Source organism: Corticium candelabrum, chromosome 14 (genome assembly GCF_963422355.1).
Source record: "Corticium candelabrum chromosome 14, ooCorCand1.1, whole genome shotgun sequence".
NCBI classification, from domain to species: domain Eukaryota; kingdom Metazoa; phylum Porifera; class Homoscleromorpha; order Homosclerophorida; family Plakinidae; genus Corticium; species Corticium candelabrum.
This window is the reverse complement of record NC_085098.1, coordinates 6,360,434-6,378,670: the sequence shown is the minus strand read 5'-3', so window position 1 is coordinate 6,378,670 and position 18,237 is coordinate 6,360,434. Positions and strand designations below refer to the sequence as shown.

At 42.1% G+C, this 18,237-nt stretch overlaps 5 protein-coding genes across 5 annotated transcripts; 3 read left to right on the top strand and 2 right to left on the bottom strand.

Moving 5' to 3' along the window:
* The first annotated feature begins 79 nt into the window (after nucleotides 1-79).
* Nucleotides 80-6,794, top strand: LOC134189574 (neurochondrin-like). The gene is made up of 20 exons (XM_062657887.1): nucleotides 80-207; nucleotides 279-378; nucleotides 653-738; nucleotides 812-876; nucleotides 1,169-1,305; nucleotides 1,359-1,486; nucleotides 1,559-1,618; nucleotides 2,888-2,963; nucleotides 3,028-3,124; nucleotides 3,185-3,230; nucleotides 3,282-3,320; nucleotides 3,441-3,522; nucleotides 3,584-3,693; nucleotides 4,118-4,239; nucleotides 4,293-4,539; nucleotides 4,596-4,719; nucleotides 4,775-4,843; nucleotides 6,134-6,292; nucleotides 6,361-6,501; nucleotides 6,573-6,794. The coding sequence occupies exons 1-20, from the start codon at nucleotides 124-126 to the stop codon at nucleotides 6,632-6,634; spliced, it is 2,034 nt and encodes a 677-aa protein (XP_062513871.1). The 5' UTR covers nucleotides 80-123; the 3' UTR covers nucleotides 6,635-6,794.
* On the bottom strand, nucleotides 5,073-6,126 carry LOC134189576 (uncharacterized). Its single transcript, XM_062657889.1, has 3 exons — nucleotides 5,734-6,126; nucleotides 5,494-5,579; nucleotides 5,073-5,438 (listed from the first exon to the last, which is right to left on the bottom strand). Exons 1-3 carry the CDS (start codon nucleotides 5,946-5,948, stop codon nucleotides 5,185-5,187), a joined length of 555 nt encoding a protein of 184 aa, XP_062513873.1. The 5' UTR covers nucleotides 5,949-6,126; the 3' UTR covers nucleotides 5,073-5,184.
* A 3,630-nt stretch (nucleotides 6,795-10,424) lies between the features above and the next one.
* LOC134189600 (metallo-beta-lactamase domain-containing protein 1-like) lies at nucleotides 10,425-11,416 on the bottom strand. The gene has a single exon (XM_062657921.1). The coding sequence runs from the start codon at nucleotides 11,410-11,412 to the stop codon at nucleotides 10,780-10,782; it is 633 nt and encodes a 210-aa protein (XP_062513905.1). The 5' UTR covers nucleotides 11,413-11,416; the 3' UTR covers nucleotides 10,425-10,779.
* A 29-nt stretch (nucleotides 11,417-11,445) lies between these two features.
* Nucleotides 11,446-12,587, top strand: LOC134189599 (metallo-beta-lactamase domain-containing protein 1-like). Its single transcript, XM_062657920.1, has one exon. The coding sequence runs from the start codon at nucleotides 11,493-11,495 to the stop codon at nucleotides 12,471-12,473; it is 981 nt and encodes a 326-aa protein (XP_062513904.1). The 5' UTR covers nucleotides 11,446-11,492; the 3' UTR covers nucleotides 12,474-12,587.
* A 1,563-nt stretch (nucleotides 12,588-14,150) lies between these two features.
* Nucleotides 14,151-18,182, top strand: LOC134189674 (protein dispatched homolog 1-like). The gene is made up of 3 exons (XM_062658028.1): nucleotides 14,151-14,226; nucleotides 14,789-14,936; nucleotides 15,070-18,182. Exons 1-3 carry the CDS (start codon nucleotides 14,222-14,224, stop codon nucleotides 17,986-17,988), a joined length of 3,072 nt encoding a protein of 1,023 aa, XP_062514012.1. The 5' UTR covers nucleotides 14,151-14,221; the 3' UTR covers nucleotides 17,989-18,182.
* Nucleotides 18,183-18,237: the final 55 nt, after the last annotated feature.

Below are 18,237 nucleotides of genomic sequence, written 5' to 3'. Positions count from 1 at the left end.
AGGCAATTTAAGTGGGCTAATCAAACAATTTAGTACACAACATTTGAAAATCTTGGAAGTCTGTGAACACTCAATGCAAACTCGCCGAGCGCGAGCATCCGGGTACCTATCATGATTTGAAGCATGTCTCAGTCTGGACTTGAACAGTACCTTGATCGTCTAAGGAAAGCGAGATCGGACAACGAAATATTTGCGTGCCTACTCGTCGTAAGACACATTTTCGAGATGATCTAGAATAAAGAGAGAGTTCAGTGTCTACAATTTCATTTGTCGTTCAGATTACTCGCCTCGTTCAAGCAAATCAAGTCGACGGAGAAACAAGACGAAGGATATTTGATGCTGTTGGATTCGACTTTTTGAACAGACTTATAGCTACGAGTAGGCTTTTCTCTATCGAATTTTGAGTAAATAGATTGATAACTTAGTTATATCTATCTGGACACTCAATATTATAATGTGAATTCGACTTTGGTTGAGCATCTGCACGGAACATACAGAGAATATGGATTACAGAAATGTAATTTACGGTGAAGAATTTATTCAGGGCCGAATTGAAATATGGAGATTCTAGAACAATTGGTTACTACTGTAGAATTACACTAACAACATGTTCTATTTGTATTGTAATTTCAAACTGACATTTTTGGTGAAGGTGTAGTGCCAGAGGGATGTTCTGAACATATTTTTTCATCACTGGCTCTCACGTTATTGGCGTGTTTTGCTACTGACAAGGAGCTGGTGTGGTTAAATTACTTTATAAGTTAGAGATTTAAATAAGGAGTCTAACAGCTTGTTGTGTTGTTATTTGTAGGCTGCCGATCCTCAAATGTTAACGAAAATACCATTTTTCTGTGAAGTTATTGGCTCTGGTGTGGGGTAAGGGTTAGTGAAGTGTATGGACATATATTGAGACAGAGAGATTCATAATTGTCAGTTGTTCAGTTAGGCACAGAGGAGGATGGCATAGATAACAGTAGGTCAGGCAGACAATTATTTTAAGTGGATATCCAAAGAATAATTGTACACCTATTTGCAAGTGGGTTCAACTGATGACTTTACTGACAGCTGCCTGACAAGATTCGGCTTGTCTGTCATGAGACTGTGCAGAAGTTATGAAGAGATGATGTGTCATATCAATATTATTAATAACATGAAATATCTTTTCTAGTTCAAGTAAAGGTGAAGTGCTTTCAATGGCTGCTGATGCTCTGCACTGTTTGACAGCCATATCGCTTATACCTGTTGTGAGACAGCAGCTGATTAACAGAGCCACTGCTGCTGTTCTAGTTCAACAAGCAGTCATTGGTTAGAAATCTAATTGAAGAGATGTCATGTTTTCTAATTCATTTGTTTCTTAGGGTGTGATGCAGCAAGTGATATTATTCTTCGATTGGCTTGTAGTGAGAGGAAAATGTTATACTCTGGCTGTTCTGACCAAGTGGCTTGGTTTGTGCAACATTTGTCAAGACTATTTAAAACAGACCAGGTACATGCACTTATAAAGTGCTTGAGTAGATAACGATAATCTGTTTTGCAAGTTTCAATATGTTATTTGAAGGGTTTGACAAAGTTTGCAGTGTGCAAGAAATTGATTGTTCTTATCTCACCAGAGATTCAGGTTATTAGAATAACATTGATGTGAACATGCATAGTGTGTTAGCAGTCATTCACTGTTTAGTTTGCTTGTTTGTTAGCTTACTTGTCTATACTTGTCTTGTCTATTGTATGTCTGATTGCTTATCATTGGTTATTAACATGTTTGTTTACTTGTCTGCACAATTTAATAATAATAATAATAATAATAATAATAATAGTCATTTTGGGATTCCAGTGGAGTGCAGATGGTACCAGCATCTTCCTGATAGGCTTGTGGAGACGGATGACATTACTATGATGTGGGATACCACCATCCCCACTGCCAAGAAGATCAAAGCCAATCGTCCAGACATCTGTCTCAGAAATAAGAAGACAAACACATGTCTTCTTATTGATATCAGCTGTCCTGCTGATGGCAACATTGGCAAGAAACATGCTGAGAAGTTGGCGAAGTACAGCGACTTGCGAGTGGAGATAAGCCGCATGTGTCATTGTCGAACACTGGTGGTTCCGGTGGTCTTGGGAGCTTTGGGCACAGTGCACGCAGGTATTGCACGGTGGCTGGACATTATTCCAGGTCATCACAACCTGCAGCACTTACAGAAAACAGTGCTTCTGGGATCTACTCGGATCCTTTGTAAAGTCATGTCTTCTTTCTAGACAGCCCTGATGGTCTAAGTACTTCTGAAGAAGGGCTTGCTTCCGGTACTTGTAATAGACTTTACAAACCAGACTGATCTGGTTGAGCACGACAATAACAAGCAAACTCCATGGTTTGGGGGTTCAAACCCCAGTGACAACAGTAAATTATGAAACTTGTCTGTCTTTCTCTCTCGTGTTTCTCTAGCTTTATCCATGAGACTATGACTCGTTTCAGTCGTTGGGGAGTTTCCCGTTGACGATGACGTTTAGTGCTTTCCTGGTGGTCATTTATATTCACTAAGCGTGCTGTCCCGATGTTTGCGGTCACCTGTTATGCCTGCAATCTATATTGAATTGGCTAGTCATTGATCGCCGTGTGGACTACACAGAAACATGTACCCCGCTGGGCTCACCTGCCGGGTTGGTGGGCGCCCAGATGGGGGTAAAGACCCCACTTGCCCATTATGGAGAGGCATAGCGACACATAATCATATAAGTACACTCCTAACTAAAGGTTGATAAAATACCAATTAAGGTTTACAGTTGTAATGACACATTGTCAGCATTCTCATTGTCAACATGCAGCGTGTTCATGTTGACTTTTTTCTGCGGTAGTGCAATGTTGAACTTGTATGTCTGTTACTTGTAGACTAGTTGGCAAGAGCTAGGAAACTGGCAAAAGGACATATGGTTGGGTCTTAATGATATTCTTTGCAGTAAAATCAGTATGTCTTTGATCACTATCAACCTTATGTGTGACTGCTGAAGTTTGGTTGTCATGATGTTTAGCCCCTCAGTATTGCCAGGATGCTTTAGGATTGGCTAGAAATGTTGTTGAAGTTGTGGGCATGAAATGGGTTCTTGCCGGAGTACAAGATAGTTCAAGGTATGTTGCTTGCTCAAATGTGGGCTGCTTTCACACTCAGTGTTTGTCTTTGTTTTGCAGTGTGCACAGTGACTTTATTTTGCTTCTGTTGCATCGAATAGTAGTAGTGAGACTGATGATCAGTTGCAGCCATTTTGTGCCTTATTTTTTGTCGTAGGAAACAAAGATGTGTCTTGACAGGGAGACAGTAAAAGAGGTGTGCACTTGCTGGCTTTTTGCTGCATGTTTGTCTGCTTGTCTGATTATTTGTCAAATTACTGCTTATTTTATGAACTACGTTGTGTAACACTGCACTGGCATCTTGCGTGGATTTTAGGTACTCGAAAGTGAAGTCCTTGTGTCGAATTGCTTTTACCTTTTAGAACACTATATTCATCTTCTTGTTACTGAAGGGGAAGGTATTTGTGAATGTCACTATTTAATTAATGATGATGTCTTAATTAATACTTTTACTGACAGATTCTTTGCTTTCTCAGTTAGTATCTCGGCTTCATAGAACAATAGAAGATGCTATTAAAGACGTCATTAGTTTTCTGACAACTGTAGCCATGTCTGAAACATCTGAGAAGGTGTGTGCAGTTGTTGAACTCAGTGTTGTATGTAGTAAATTTAGGTACTTGAATATAATGAAGTCAACATTGTGGCTTGAAGAGGTTTCTCTATAATAACCTTATTATTATGAGAACGATCTTCCTGATTAGCACAAACTGGATGTTTGAGGCCACCTATGTGATTGTTATCACAACACACAGATGTGGAAATTGTCCTGTATGAACCTGGATCTTCACTTAGGCAGGCAGTTTTGGATTACACAGGGCAATTAGTACTGTACATTAAACTGTATCATGGACATCTCATTTGGCTAGTCAAGAGCAACAGAGTTACGTACATAATGCCTTGAATTTCAACGAATTTATCTATTGATGTTAGATGTTATATAAACAACAAGCTCAGTTTTTGCAAAACTTTGTGCTGTTTTATGTTATGTTTTAGGCATTGTTTTTACAGCACGGTGTTGTTCATGCATCCGTTCGAGTTCTTTGTGTCTGGATGGCAGAGGAAACAGCTTCATTAAAGGACATTGCAAATCTTGTGCCTTTCTTGGTTGGCTTGGGGTAATGCTACTTTCTATTTAAAATAATTCTGTTGTCATATTTTATTTGGACAGGCAACAGTCACTAATAACATTAATGAAAGAAAGTCAGGCTTCATCAGAGGACGTTTTTGCTGGGAATGATGTCACTCGATTCTTGCTTCCTGCTGTATGCCATTTGTCATCTGAGGATGACACTCGTCATACACTGATTGCTTCTGGGTGTCACTTACTACTGATTGACTATTTTGTTTGGAAAATTGATTTATTCAAGCATCAGTTGTCATTGGAAACTGACAGTTTAGATATACAAGATACACAAGTAAGTCATCTCATTTACATTAATTGTTTGCTATCAACGAGGGCCTACTTGATTAGGCAGCAGTTGTGACATGCTGTAGTGCATTGTTAAACTTCTGTGTAATGGAGCCTCATCTCATTGCTTCGGATTCCAACTTTCACAGACTGATTCAGTCTGTATTCTCGTTTGTTTGTACATCAGGTCTGGTAACAATTAACACTTTGTTTGCTGGTGACTATTGCTGATTGTTACACAGAGATGGATCAACATGTTGTGTTACATCTTAATTGCATTTGTCTTGGCTTGATGATTCTACAATCTGGATGTAAGTCACGTGTTTAACTAGAATTGGTAATGTCAGGCAGTTTGCATGGTTTTGGCATTTGGACTCTTGTTTCATTTACAAAACAGAACATTGTATTGTATGTTTTACAATAAAGGAGATGCTGTAGTTGTGTAGAACAAAGTAAATCTGATAGTATGGTTTTCAGTGACTACTTCAAGTGTATTATTAATTAGGTCAGAGACTTGGATGTAACAACATTGCAAAACTTGTAGAAAATGCTGCGCTCTCATATCATTTTCATCATAGTCATCACCATGACATTGGTGTGCAATTATTTTTTAGTGATCACGTAAAATAACTTTATTGTTAGGTTTCTGCTTTCAATTCACAACACCCAAATTTTTCTCCGGTGTTCCAGAGCTGTAACTACTTTGTAGCAGTCTTGTGTGTGTGTTCTGCTCTTGATGTGTTTCCAAGTTCTCTGATTTAAGTAATTCAATTTCTTCAAGACTTTCTTCTGGGATTGTCTCAAGTAATTCAACTCGTTTGTATGGAGCTAGCTCTTCCCAACTCATGGGGCGAAAAGTGGGATCAAAAGGACTGTCTTTCTGTTGTAAAGGATTTGAAAGCATTCCTGAAAAATAGACATGCTTTGCCATTTGAATCACAGGCTCTCTGTTTTCTCATACCTATTCTTTCCATGTTATGTATTTGCAGATGCTTGTTTGTTCTAGGTAGGTGCGTTTTGGTACTGTGAAATCTTGATCCATAGGACCTTCCAAAGCACAGCAGAATCTATATGAAATTTCTGCTACAATGAGTTCTTGAATTATACGTTGAATTACAATTTATTAATTAAATATATACAATGGTAGTCACGACAGCAGGTGCTGCAGATGTACAATATGTACAGCTAAATCTCAACATACCCTAGTGTTCTCCACGGTCCAAACGTTGACATAAGGCCTAATTCAACTGTAAGAAGCCGTTTGTCTTGACGGTCAGTAGACTGCCTTCTGCTCCAGTGACTTGTAGCGTCATGATCAGTTGGATGTCTGAATGAACAACCCATTTTCAGTGGCTTGTATAAAAAGTAAGTGAAAACGCAGCTGTTGCTATTTCTTTTTAAAGGTGTGGTATACATACGTTATTTCTACGTCTGGTTTATAATTATTGCGTCATTTGGCGTCACAATGAGCAATTGTTAATATTGCAATATACCTATTAGTACGTAAATGACATTTTTGTATTAGACACCTACTTGCATTGACTTCTGCACTGACTGGATAACACAGCTGTGCTGTTACAATTTGTTATTTTGTTTTTTAGCTGTAACCAACTCAAATTTACAGGAATTTTTTAAGAAGACGTCTCATGATTTGGGCATAGTGTACAAGTTTAGTGAGGACTGTACGACTTGTCGTGTTTCTGAACATTACCAGAAATATTGGACTGACATCAGATGTCTTTGGTCTTTAGCTATGCAGGGTATTACATACAGTCCGCGTGCTAATTTAAATACATGCAACTGGGTGTTTGTCTTTCATTCTTTTCAGCCTTGAGTTCGTGCATTAGAACGTATTCAGTGGCTCGACAAGTTATTCTTGACTGGGAATGGCCTTCTCTTGCTGCGCGTTGGATTAAAAAATTGTCTCGAGCGCAAGAGAAGCCTGATACTTTATCTGAATCTAGTACAGGTAATATATAAGATGTCTACTATTGACAGTTTGTGGTCATCTGATTTGTTGTTTCGATTGTATACTAACAGAAAAACAAGAAGCAGAAGTGTCTTTTAAGCAGTTGATTGTTGCTTTGTCAACATCAGCCTAGTGTAGAAATGTTTTCTTAACATGTGAAGATGGAATCTGGCAAAATTTGTTGATGAATTCTTTGGATTGTGGTATTTCGGTAGTATGTTGTGGCAGCAGCGTTGCCAGCCTTTCATTATTGGGGCTAGACTGTCAGTTGACACATCAAACTCAATTAATTAATCTATATATCTATAGGAGCGCTGTGTGTGTGTGTGTGTGCGTGTGTGTGTGTGTGTGTGTGTGTGTGTGTGTGTGTGTGTGTGTGTGTGTGTGTGTGTGTGTGTGTGTGTGTGTGTGTGTGTGTGTGTGTGTGTGTGTGTGTGTGTGTGTGTGTGTGTGTGTGTGTGTGTGTGTGTGTGTGTGTGTGTGTAAAAGCATGGCCTATCAATCCTTAGTTTTTGAGTTTTAAGTTATAGAGGTATCAGAAAAATTACCTTAGTGCTAACTGACTTGTGGCAGCCAAGCGTTCATAGTGAGGTTGCTATAGATCCTTGGATGTCCATAGTGAGGTTGCTATAGATCCTTGGATGTCCGGAAGGTTTGTATATGTCTATACCTGCATGAACAAAGGTAAGTGAAGCTGCATGCTGCTGTGCACATTTTAGTAGACAGACAAGTGGACAGCCATATTTACAAACGGAGAGACAGAACACAAGATATTGTAAGTGTGACATGTAGTATTTGTAACACACATGAACATTAATAACAAGTGTTGCTAGGTGTGTGTGTGTGTGTGTGTGTGTGTGTGTGTGTGTGTGTGTGTGTGTGTGTGTGTGTGTGTGTGTGTGTGTGTGTGTGTCTGTGTGTCTGTGTCTGTGTCTGTGTCTGTGTGTCTGTGTCTGTGTCTGTGTCTGTGTCGAACTAGTTACTTACGTTAGTTGACATCTCGCTATAGCGTCTACTATTTAAACTTGTGCACTTCCTAGTATTGTGTAGTATCGTGTATTGTATAGTACGGTGTATCGTCTACCTAGAGTTGAGTTCAAGTTCACTACTTAGTTTACACTTGAATCAGTCGATCTAATGATCAGTTTGAGTGTGCCATAGATACTATATATATAGCTAGTGCCTGCTTGGATTGTACATGTATTACACGAAAGAGTGCAGTATCTAGAGCACAGAAGCATCTAGACAGTAGCACAACGCATTTCACAGAACTTTGCGTTTAGCTAGACGGTGCTACATTTGGTGTCAGTTCGGATCTGACAGCCATAGGAGCATTTAGCCTAGGTGATCATATGAGTGTCTTTCAGCGCTGCCGTTTGTTTCTCGTTCGGCGCACCCAATTGTTCTTCGCTCAGCGCAGCCGTTTGTTTCTCACTCAGCGCAGCCGTTTGTTTCTCGCTCCGCCCTGACGTTTGTTTCTCACTCCGCACTGACGTTTGTTTCTCGCTCCGCCCTGACGTTTATTTCTCACTCAACCCTGATGTTTGTTTCTCGCTCCACCATAACGTTTGTTTCTCGCTCAGCGCAGCCTTTTGTTTATCACTCCGCGCTGACGTTTGTTTCTTGCTCAGCGCAGCCATTTGTTTCTCGCTCCGCCCTGACGTTTGTTTCTCACTCCGCGCTGACGTTTGTTTCTTGCTCCGCACTGACGTTTGTTTCTCGCTCCGCCCTGACGTTTGTTTCTCACTCCGCCCTGATGTTTGTTTCTCGCTCCGCCATAACGTTTGTTTCTCGCTCAGCGCTGACGTTTGTTTCTCGCTCCGCACTGACTTTTGTTTCTCACTCCGCGCTGACGATTGTTTCTCGCTCCGCCATAACGTTTATTTCTCGCTCAGCGCAGCCGTTTGTTTCTCACTCCGCGCTGACGTTTGTTTCTCGCTCCGCCCTGACGTTTGTTTCTCACTCCGCGTTGACGTTTGTTTCTTGCTCGTCCTGATGTTTGTTTCTCGCTTCGCCCTGACGTTTGTTTCTCACTCCGCGCTGACGTTTGTTTCTCGCTCCGCCCTGACGTTTGTTTCTCACTCCGCGTTGACGTTTGTTTCTTGCTCGTCCTGATGTTTGTTTCTCGCTTCGCCCTGACGTTTGTTTCTCACTCCGCGCTGACGTTTGTTTCTCGCTTCGCCCTGACTTTTGTTTCTCACTCCGCCCTGATGTTGTTTCTCGCTCCGCCATAACGTTTGTTTCTCGCTCAGTGCAGCCGTTTGTTTCTCACTCCGCGCTGACGTTTGTTTCTCGCTCAGCGCAGCCATTTGTTTCTCGCTCCGCCCTGACGTTTGTTTCTCGCTTCGCCCTGACTTTTGTTTCTCACTCCGCCCTGATGTTGTTTCTCGCTCCGCCATAACGTTTGTTTCTCGCTCAGTGCAGCCGTTTGTTTCTCACTCCGCGCTGACGTTTGTTTCTCGCTCAGCGCAGCCGTTTGTTTCTCGCTCCGCACTGACGTTTGTTTCTCGCTTCGCCCTGACTTTTGTTTCTCACTCTGCCCTGATGTTTGTTTCTCGCTCCGCCATAACGTTTGTTTCTCGCTTCGCCCTGACTTTTGTTTCTCACTCTGCCCTGATGTTTGTTTCTCGCTCCGCCATAACGTTTGTTTCTCGCTCGGCGCAGCCGTTTGTTTCTCACTCCGCGCTGACGTTTGTTTCTCGCTCCGCGCTGACGTTTGTTTCTTGCTCCGCGCTGACGTTTGTTTCTCGCTCAGCGCAGCCGTTTGTTTCTTACTCCGCGCTGACGTTTTCTTCGCTCCGCCCTGACGTTTGTTTCTCACTCCGCGCTGCCGTGTGGTGTTTCTCGCTCCTTGCTTTCTTCAAAGTGACTTTACAATCCTGTTAGATTAAGCCTTCGTTCATAATTTGTTTGTGTCACCTTTCTTGTATGGCATTGCTTTTCATGTTGCTTACGTCTATACTTCCTGGTGTGCACAACTAAGGCTGGTGACACACGACTTTTCTATGATGAATAGAATTTCGAGCCGTAATCAACTCTCCAGATAGGTTTCAAGTTTCACTAGCGTTGTGGATGATGTGTGAAAATTTAATATGGTGACTTGATAATTTTGGCAAATCTTAACACTTCCTGGTGTGTCGCGTGGACGGGCTTTGCGTTGGTGCGTGCATCGATCGTCTTTACTTGGTCTTTGTACCTACCTACATCTACCGCAGCATGTTACATTAGGAAGTCTAACGGCAAATCATAGCGACGCTATCCAGAACAGGCTATGCATTGTTGCCGAGCGTAGCGAGGCTTCTAATCCGGGTCGCACAACAGAAATGAGCGTGGTCCTATATGGCGGAGCTTTAGGTATAATGTGTGGTGTGTGTGTGTGTGTGTGTGTGTGTGTGTGTGTGTGTGTGTGTGTGTGTGTGTGTGTGTGTGTGTGTGTGTGTGTGTGTGTGTGTGTGTGTGTGTGTGTGTGTGTGTGTGTGTGTGTGTGTGTGTGTGTGTGTGTGTGTGTGTGTGTGTGTGTGTACCTGTCCGCCTGGACTACTGGATTCATCACTTTCTCAGAGCATGAATCTGGACACGGAAACTTACTGCGCGGAAGTACATCTGGGATCTTACAGTAAAAGACATTTTGAAAGCCGTGCCTCCCAGAGTTGTCCAAACTATCCATCCTACAGTCAAAGCATGTTTCCAAGATTGCTGTGTCGTAGCACTTTGAAAGAATCGTGATGATCCCTCTGATGAGTTAGCATGGAAACTCCTGTTTCTACTGCCTCCCATGCTCCTCACTCCTCTGGCGAGGGGAGGAAAACATGGTTTACGTGAAGTGAAGGCTGCTTACCACCAGTTTCTCAGCTGGAATTGGTCGGACCTTATTTGCATGTGAGCCTCTTCCCGGGAAGCCACCCACTACTGGGGATAATGTAAGAAAAGCGGCTGCTCTGAGGCTAGTGAGATGCGGAGAATTTTTGTAAATATGGTACAAATATTTAAAATTAAAATTTTATTTAATTAATTAAGGATAATATACTGTAGCAACATCTGTAGTACATGCATAGTTGTAGTCATTGTGTCTCAAATTTTGCTACATTTGTTTTAATTGTAATTTACAACATACAAAAATCGTTTACAGCAACAGCTAGTGTACACACAAATGACCAAGTCTACCATCAACAATGACTTAGTTGATATCAACTGCATCAAGGCTCTAGTACCAAAAATGTCAAAGGTCTGTATCTCCTCTGTGTTGTTGTAGATGATGAACGCGAACAACCTTTTGGTCTATCTCCGTTTATTGACTTTAAACATTTTTCCATGTCCTGGAACAATCCAGTCAGCAATACCCAACACTTTGTCTCGACTAGTTGCATGCAGTTCATGGAACTCGCTGTTACTCTTCCACAACTTGTCGTCCTGCAGATCAGCTTCGCATTCAAACAAGTCACCCGCAATGACCACCACACCTTTGTCGGTCCCTCGTACCACCACACTCACGTCCCGACTCGTGTGACCAGCCGTGGGAATAACCGAGATGCTTTTTGATATTTGGAATGGATTATCATGTCGTAGCTCATGCAGTGTGTATTTGTCTCCATCTTTCACAATGTCGTGTGACACCATGTGCGTTGCCATGGTGAATAAGTTTAAGTTTCCCACGTGATCAACGTGGCCATGAGTGCAAACAACATGTGTCACATCTTGAGGCTGCAGCTCGTGCTCTTGTAATTTTTGTATGAGAAATTCTCGATCCCAAGGACTTCCAGTATCCACCAACAATGTAATTCCTTCAGACTGACTTCTGACAAGAGTGATAGTACCGTTTGCTCGATACGTACTCGTCTCATCTTCGTATCCATAACCATCACGCAGAACAACAATCTGGCAAGCTGCCACGTTCCTAGCAGCCACGTTCATAACAGTCACGTGATCATCGGCTCGTGACTTGGGAGTCCCCTAGGACGCACAACAACAAAGCTGACGCATACGACGACGAGATGTTCAGGGACGTAGAGAGGGAATTGAAGACTGAATTAGCTTCTGCACTAAACGTAAAGTTGATATCTGGTAATGACTGGCGTCGCCTCGCCTGCAAGATGGGCTACCAGACTAGAGAGACAGAAGAGCTGCAGAGGGCTGTAAACCCTACAGAAGATCTCTTTGCAGATTGGCAAACTAAGAGGCACAGCACTGTTGAGCATCTCATGAAACTGTTTGATGAAATTGAGCGTCATGATCTGCAACAGATTCTAGAGAAGAGCAGCCTTTATCACCAGCAACCTGCAGTCGACTCACCCTCAGACTGTCCATCCTTTATCCTCCCCACAATCCCACAACATCAACTACCAATTTCTCCCTTCTCAAGAAGAAACGTGCAACCAACTCCAACATATTTTGTTCATCCTTTGATCGAGGGATTTTCATACCCAACTGGACCGTCGAAACAGAAAGCCACCGGCTCGAGCACATTGTTCAAAGGATTAATGAATGTTGTGGTTGATACGGGAACTCCGTGGGACAAAGAAAAAATATGTGCAGGCCTGCATGAAAATGGTATTCGACCACAAGATGTCAATTTAGTCGTTTGCACACATGGACACTCGGATCACGTGGGCAACCTGAATCTTTTTGAAAATGCAACAATGATTGTTTCATATGACATTTCAAGGGGACACGAATACACAACCTTTCCGTTTAAGAATGATATGACGTACAAGGTCGATGACTACGTTGACATCATACCAACACCCGGACACACCGACTGTTGTGTTAGTGTCGTCGTGCGTGACACAGATTTTGGTACAGTTGTTGCTGCAGGAGATCTGTTTGAGTGCAAAGATGACTTGGTGCAACCAAAACTGTGGCAGGACTTTAGCGAGCATCCTGACCTGCAAGTGAGGAATAGAGACAAAGTGTGGAGGATTGCAGATTGGATCGTTCCGGGACATGGAAAAATGTTCAGGACATCACCATTGTAGGACTTCAGTTTTAGTATTGTAACTAACTTACTGCAACACTTTAGTTAATTGCTGAGTGTAGCGAGGCTTCTAATCCGGGTCGCACAACAGAAAGGGGCGTGGTCCTATATGGCTCTCCATCGAGCTCTTGGTGTGTGTGTGGTGTGTGTGTGTGTGTGTGTGTGTGTGTGTGGTGTGTGTGTGTGTGTGTGTGTGTGTGTGTGTGTGTGTGTGTGTGTGTGTGTGTGTGTGTGTGTGTGTGTGGTGTGTGTGTGGTGTGTGTGTGTGTGTGTGTGTGTGTGTGTGTGTGTGTGTGTGTGTGTGTGTGTGTGTGTGTGTGTGTGTGTGTGTGTGTGTGTGTGTGTGTGTGTGTGTGTGGTGTGTGTGTGTGGTGTGTGTGTGTGTGTGTGTGTGTGTGTGTGTGTGTGTGTGTGTGTGGTGTGTGTGTGTGTGTGTGTGTGTGTGTGTGTGTGTGTGTGTGTGTGTGTGGTGTGTGTGTGGTGTGGTGTGTGTGTGTGTGTGTGTGTGTGTGTGTGTGTGTGTGTGTGTGTGTGTGTGTGTGTGTGTGTGTGTGTGTGTGTGTGTGTGTACACAAATCTCAAATTTCTCCTCCCCACAACCACGTTTCATGATAGGACCTACCTTAAAAAATCGTTTCCGTGTCCGACTACAGATGAGTCTAAGAACGATTCGTTTAAGTGAGCAAACGGCGACGAAAAAGCTTCATGAACTTCCGTCGCCCCATCATTTTGTATTGTAGCTAGGGATTGTGTGCACTTGACAACCAAGAAACACCATCCGGAGTTGAATGCCACCTACAGTCACTTCCCGTACTACAGTATGATCAATCCTTTACTACACTGTGCTGCATCTCACCGTGCTGCATCTAACACTGTTGATAGTCAATGTTCGCCGATATCAATTTCTATGTCAGTAAATACCATACCACTGTCGTTACAGAGTGCATACCTAAACTGTACATTTCAATTGTCTTGATCACGATCGCAAAACGACGACTACCTATACCAGGCCGATATACGTAATATAAACTACTAGCTAGGAAGTTTGCATGTTTACTTCCATGACAGCTAGGGTTTCAACAAATGCCTAGTGTCTTGATAGGATGCGGCGTTTCAGTTGATAGTCTGAAAACTCCGTTGGACGTGTTACTCACGAACGCGAGGCGCTACGGATACTGTACAACTAAAATAACTATTAATTAATATAGAGGTAAGTGTAGTAGGACCACTCGTCACATCAGCTCACCTCACATATTACACATAGATATTCGACTTCGATAAATTGCACATGGGCATGGCTAGGTTTCTCTGGTGGGCCCAATTTGTCTCTTGCGTTCCTGGTAAGGCGAGTGACGGTTCGAGCAAGCAAATAGTCGAACAAACAGTCACATCATGCATGCATGGGAGAGTCCAAGAAGTCAAACTCGACAATACAGGAGGTACACGACTGCGCCTTACTCCATTCTTTGCAGCTGCTCCATTCCAAAGACGTTCTAGACTCAACCTTCACATCCTAACGCGCGTTCATCTCTTAAAATTAACGTCAAGCCAATAGATGAACGCCTAAGTTATCTTTTCCGTACTAAACAAAGGCGCGCAACGTAGCCGACAGGCAACAGTAGGCTGTAGAAACGAACCCGACGAAAATTTATCGATGCGCATGCGCACCATACCCAACCAAATAGATCTGGAGCAACGAAGCTTAGAGTTACGATTTATTGCGTACAGTAGACTCTAAGTTCTTGCAGTATGAGGTAAACGTAAGTTCTTGTATCGTAAATGGAATTGATTATGTGGAAACGAACGTATTGCTTGTAGACTTCGTGAATTGATATTTGCACGCAAATGACTTTCTCTGTCTGCTTGTGGGCTCTGCGTGTAGCATTTATTAGTTTTTGATGTTGTTTCGAATGTAACATCTGGAGTTAATTAAGAAGTTGTGTTGGAAAGATAGCTACAAGCTCCTGCAATTATTTATGGTATGAGACGTGTGGGGTTGCATGACTTGACTGTACAGTACTGGCTGTTGAAGTAGAAAGTGCAATCTACTGAATAGTAAAAAGTTTTGGGTGAGTCCTGTTGGGTGTGTACACCGGATATTTGTGTCTGCTTGTGACGTGTGGCGGTAAAAATGACAGATTAGCTTTAAAGGCACATGTTTACATTGTTGTTCACATATTGGCCGGAATATAATACATAATAATCATTCATAATACAATGTGTATTATGATCATAAATAAATGTGTATTAATTAGGATATTTCTAGACTTTATAATCCAAGCTAAATAGAATATCAGAGGTGAGGTTTATTTGTAGGATGACGATTTTGCGTGCCTACTCACAATTCTTAGTGAGATGGCCGTATCTGATGATTGCCATTATTTGTGTGTTGATGCTACTGATGATACCGATTGGATTCAGTCCAAGCATTCACTCATTGCCGGACTTTGCACAGCCAGCGAAGGTCTGTTGTTAGAACAACATATTATGTTGAATCAGTGACATGTCTGTGTATACGGATGTTTTAGTAAGTCTGTGGGATGTCAGTGTATGTCTGATGTACTGATCCATACATGTTAGCTATTTGTTCTGTCTAGGGATTTGAAACTCGAGGGACTACAATTGCTAAACGTGATCAAACACTGAAGCGCATCCAAACGCTGACATCTGAACAAACATTTTTTAAGTCCGTGCCGATTCCAAGACATCAAATAACAGGAGATCGAAAGAGACGACAAGTTTCTGGATGCGAAAGATATTATAGAATTGTCGATCTGACTTCAGCCAACGACACTAAGTTGCACTTATGTTTCATAGAAGATGAGCAAGTACTGGCATTTGAAGGCGACTTACTGCATGATACATCAATACGAGCCATGTGTTCTTTATCGGAATCTGTGGTGCGATCTCATTCTTTGTATTCCCAAGTCTGTTATACTGATGTTAGCAGCAGTTGTGTGCCTGACATTTCTCTCGGCAATATCCTTGCTTCATGGAAAGGTAAATCAAGGTGTCAAGATATCACAAATGAGGATGTAAACGAACTGATAGGGAGTCTTGCTCGTTGTGCCCAACTGTATCTTGATGGAAAACTCGATTCAGACTGTGCAGAAAGAATGGGATCTTCTACATCCTGCAGTCAAGTGTCATCTGAATGCAGTGATATGAATGCCATGTTTACTATTATGCATTACCTTATTGATGTCAACTTTGTGAAAGCAATTGCTAGTTGGTGTGGAGGAAAATCTGGCAATTGTGACGACAGTCTACCTGTTTTGCAGTACTCCATTGCCATCCTTCAAGCAAAAGAGTCGGCATCTGTTTTTGAAGTCATCTACAAAGATCGATTGACGTCAACTGTGTCAAATGATGGTGTTACGTTAGTAGGATTTAGCTTTGATGGAGTTGCTTACAAGGTGTTTCAAGAACGTCTGTTGAGTGATGTTATTTATCCTGCTCTTTCTATTATAATTGTCTTCATTATTATGTGGATCTACACCGGAACATTGTTTGTGACCGGATTGTCTGTCTTTGCTATTATGTCTTCAATGGGTGTTGCATATTTTTGGTACACTATCGTGTTTGGAGTCGATTTCTTCCCATTCATAAACCTGACAGCGATTGTTATTCTTATTGGAGTTGGATCAGATGACGTGTTTGTGTTTATGGACACCTGGAAGCAGATAAAACGAAACAATCCAAATGCTTCAATAGTGGAACGAGTTCAAAAAACGCTTCGTCATGCTGCTTTGTCAATGTTTGTGACTAGTTTTACTACATCAGCAGCTTTCTTTGCTAATGCGATATCATCGATTATTAGCATCAAGTGTTTTGGTGTATACGCGGGGATATCTGTGTTGGTCAACTACATTCTAATGATTACTTGGCTTCCAGCTGTTGTTGTGATTTCAGAGAAATATATTGATGTATTATGGGAAAAGATCACAAATGGACGTTTGTCTTCGTTTGTGAAAATCAAACATGTTTGGAATTTATGTTTGCAGAAATGCTCTTCGGTGTATACAGTTGGCATTCCATGGTTGATATTTAAAGTTCACTTACTGCTGGTCATCTTGTTAGTTGGTCTGGGAATTGGGATGACAGTAGTTGTGTTTCATAGTCCGGGTCTCCAGCTTCCTACCACAAACCAATTTCAGTTGTTTCTATCATCAGACATTCTCTCAACGTACGATTTCAAACTTGTTGATCGTTTTGCATTTGAATCTTCACTTGCAGATGAAGAAACAATGCCTATAGTTTTTGCATTTGGTCCCATTCCAGAAGACCACGGCAGCCAGTTTGAGCCCAGTCAGGAGCCAGTAGGACCAGTAAAGTTCCAGCAGACATCGATGGTCATTAGTGAAGCAGGACAGGTATGGCTATTGGAATTTTGTTCTGATATCAGAAACCAGACATTCTATAGACAAGGTTATGAAAGCTGCTTTATTTTGGACATGAACATTTGGCTACAACAACTTAAAACACCTAGCAACTGTGCAGACTATAAGGCAACTGTACAAAGGTACGCAAGAGGTTACAATGTGAAAGATGTGGAACCACTGTGTTGTGATGTCATTTTGCCAACAAATGTAACGACTTTTAGCACGTGTCTCGTTCACTGGAGCATTGCTAAGCGTAGTTATTCTACAAGTTGGAATGGTCCACTCTTTCAAATAGACATGGCAACTAAAGAAATTCAACTAATTGCTCTTTTTGTTCAAGTTACGAGCAATCAGGTTTACACCAATTCGTACACAGACATGAATTCATTTTGGGAGAGTGTGCAGAAGTGGCTTGATTCCATCGGCCGCTCTGCACCTCGTGAACTGCAAGGCGGTTGGTTTACGAGTCCATACTATCTTCGATTCTATGACTTGCAGCAGAGTTTGTCGATTGGATCTGTGCTTTCAATGGGAGTTTCGATCGGTGTAGCTTTTGCTGTCCTCTTCCTTACCAGTTTGAACGTCTTGATTAGTGTGTATGCCATTGTATCGATTGCTGGCACGTTAGTGTGCACTGTTGGCACTCTAGTGTTGCTTGGATGGCAGCTGAATATAATGGAATCTGTTGCCATGTCTATTGCTGTCGGCCTTTCAGTTGACTTTGCTGTCCACTATGGAGTGGCGTATCGATTGTGTTCTGAGCCGGACAGGAAAAAGCGAACACAATATGCTATTACTCACATGGGACCTGCCATTACCATGGCTGCTGTAACAACGTTTGTTGCCGGTGCAATGATGATGCCTTCGCAGATTTTAGCGTACCATCAGTTGGGCATTTTCCTGATGCTCATCATGTTGTACAGCTGGATCTTTGCTAACTTTTTCTTTTTACCAATCTGTTGCCTGATTGGACCACAAGGTATGTGTTGTCAGATAAAAATTCCAAGGCACATTGACTGTTACTTAGTGGAAGAGAGTGAGCAGGAATCTGCGTCAGGCTATTCTGGTGGTGTGGAGATGGCAGACAGTACAGATATGGAAGAAATGACAGAGCCATTGATTATTGAAGAATGAACGAGGAGAGTCAACCAACTTATAATTATTTGTTCTCGCTGTGGTCATTTGCAGTCTTTTTAGCACAAGTGGTTTATTTTTATAGTAATTTGGCGTGGTGCTTCACACACACACACGCACGTACACACACACACACACACACACACACACACACACACACACACACAAATATAAAATTATATTTCTATAAAAACGGTGGATATTTAGATTTATAAGTGTGTACACGTGTACGGCTATGCAGTTGCTCGA

Coding starts and splice junctions, on each gene's coding strand:
- LOC134189574 (XM_062657887.1), top strand. CDS start 124: ATGTCTCAGTCTGGACTTGAACAGTACCTTGATCGTCTAAGGAAAGCG. Junction 3,125..3,184: donor GGAGTACAAGATAGTTCAAG/GTATGTTGCTTG, acceptor TTTGTTTTGCAG/TGTGCACAGTGACTTTATTT. Junction 3,694..4,117: donor TGTCTGAAACATCTGAGAAG/GTGTGTGCAGTT, acceptor GTTATGTTTTAG/GCATTGTTTTTACAGCACGG.
- LOC134189576 (XM_062657889.1), bottom strand. CDS start 5,948: ATGTATACCACACCTTTAAAAAGAAATAGCAACAGCTGCGTTTTCACT. Junction 5,580..5,733: donor GGACCGTGGAGAACACTAGG/GTATGTTGAGAT, acceptor GTGCTTTGGAAG/GTCCTATGGATCAAGATTTC. Junction 5,439..5,493: donor ACATAACATGGAAAGAATAG/GTATGAGAAAAC, acceptor TCTATTTTTCAG/GAATGCTTTCAAATCCTTTA.
- LOC134189600 (XM_062657921.1), bottom strand. CDS start 11,412: ATGAACGTGGCTGCTAGGAACGTGGCAGCTTGCCAGATTGTTGTTCTG.
- LOC134189599 (XM_062657920.1), top strand. CDS start 11,493: ATGTTCAGGGACGTAGAGAGGGAATTGAAGACTGAATTAGCTTCTGCA.
- LOC134189674 (XM_062658028.1), top strand. Junction 14,937..15,069: donor ACTTTGCACAGCCAGCGAAG/GTCTGTTGTTAG, acceptor TGTTCTGTCTAG/GGATTTGAAACTCGAGGGAC.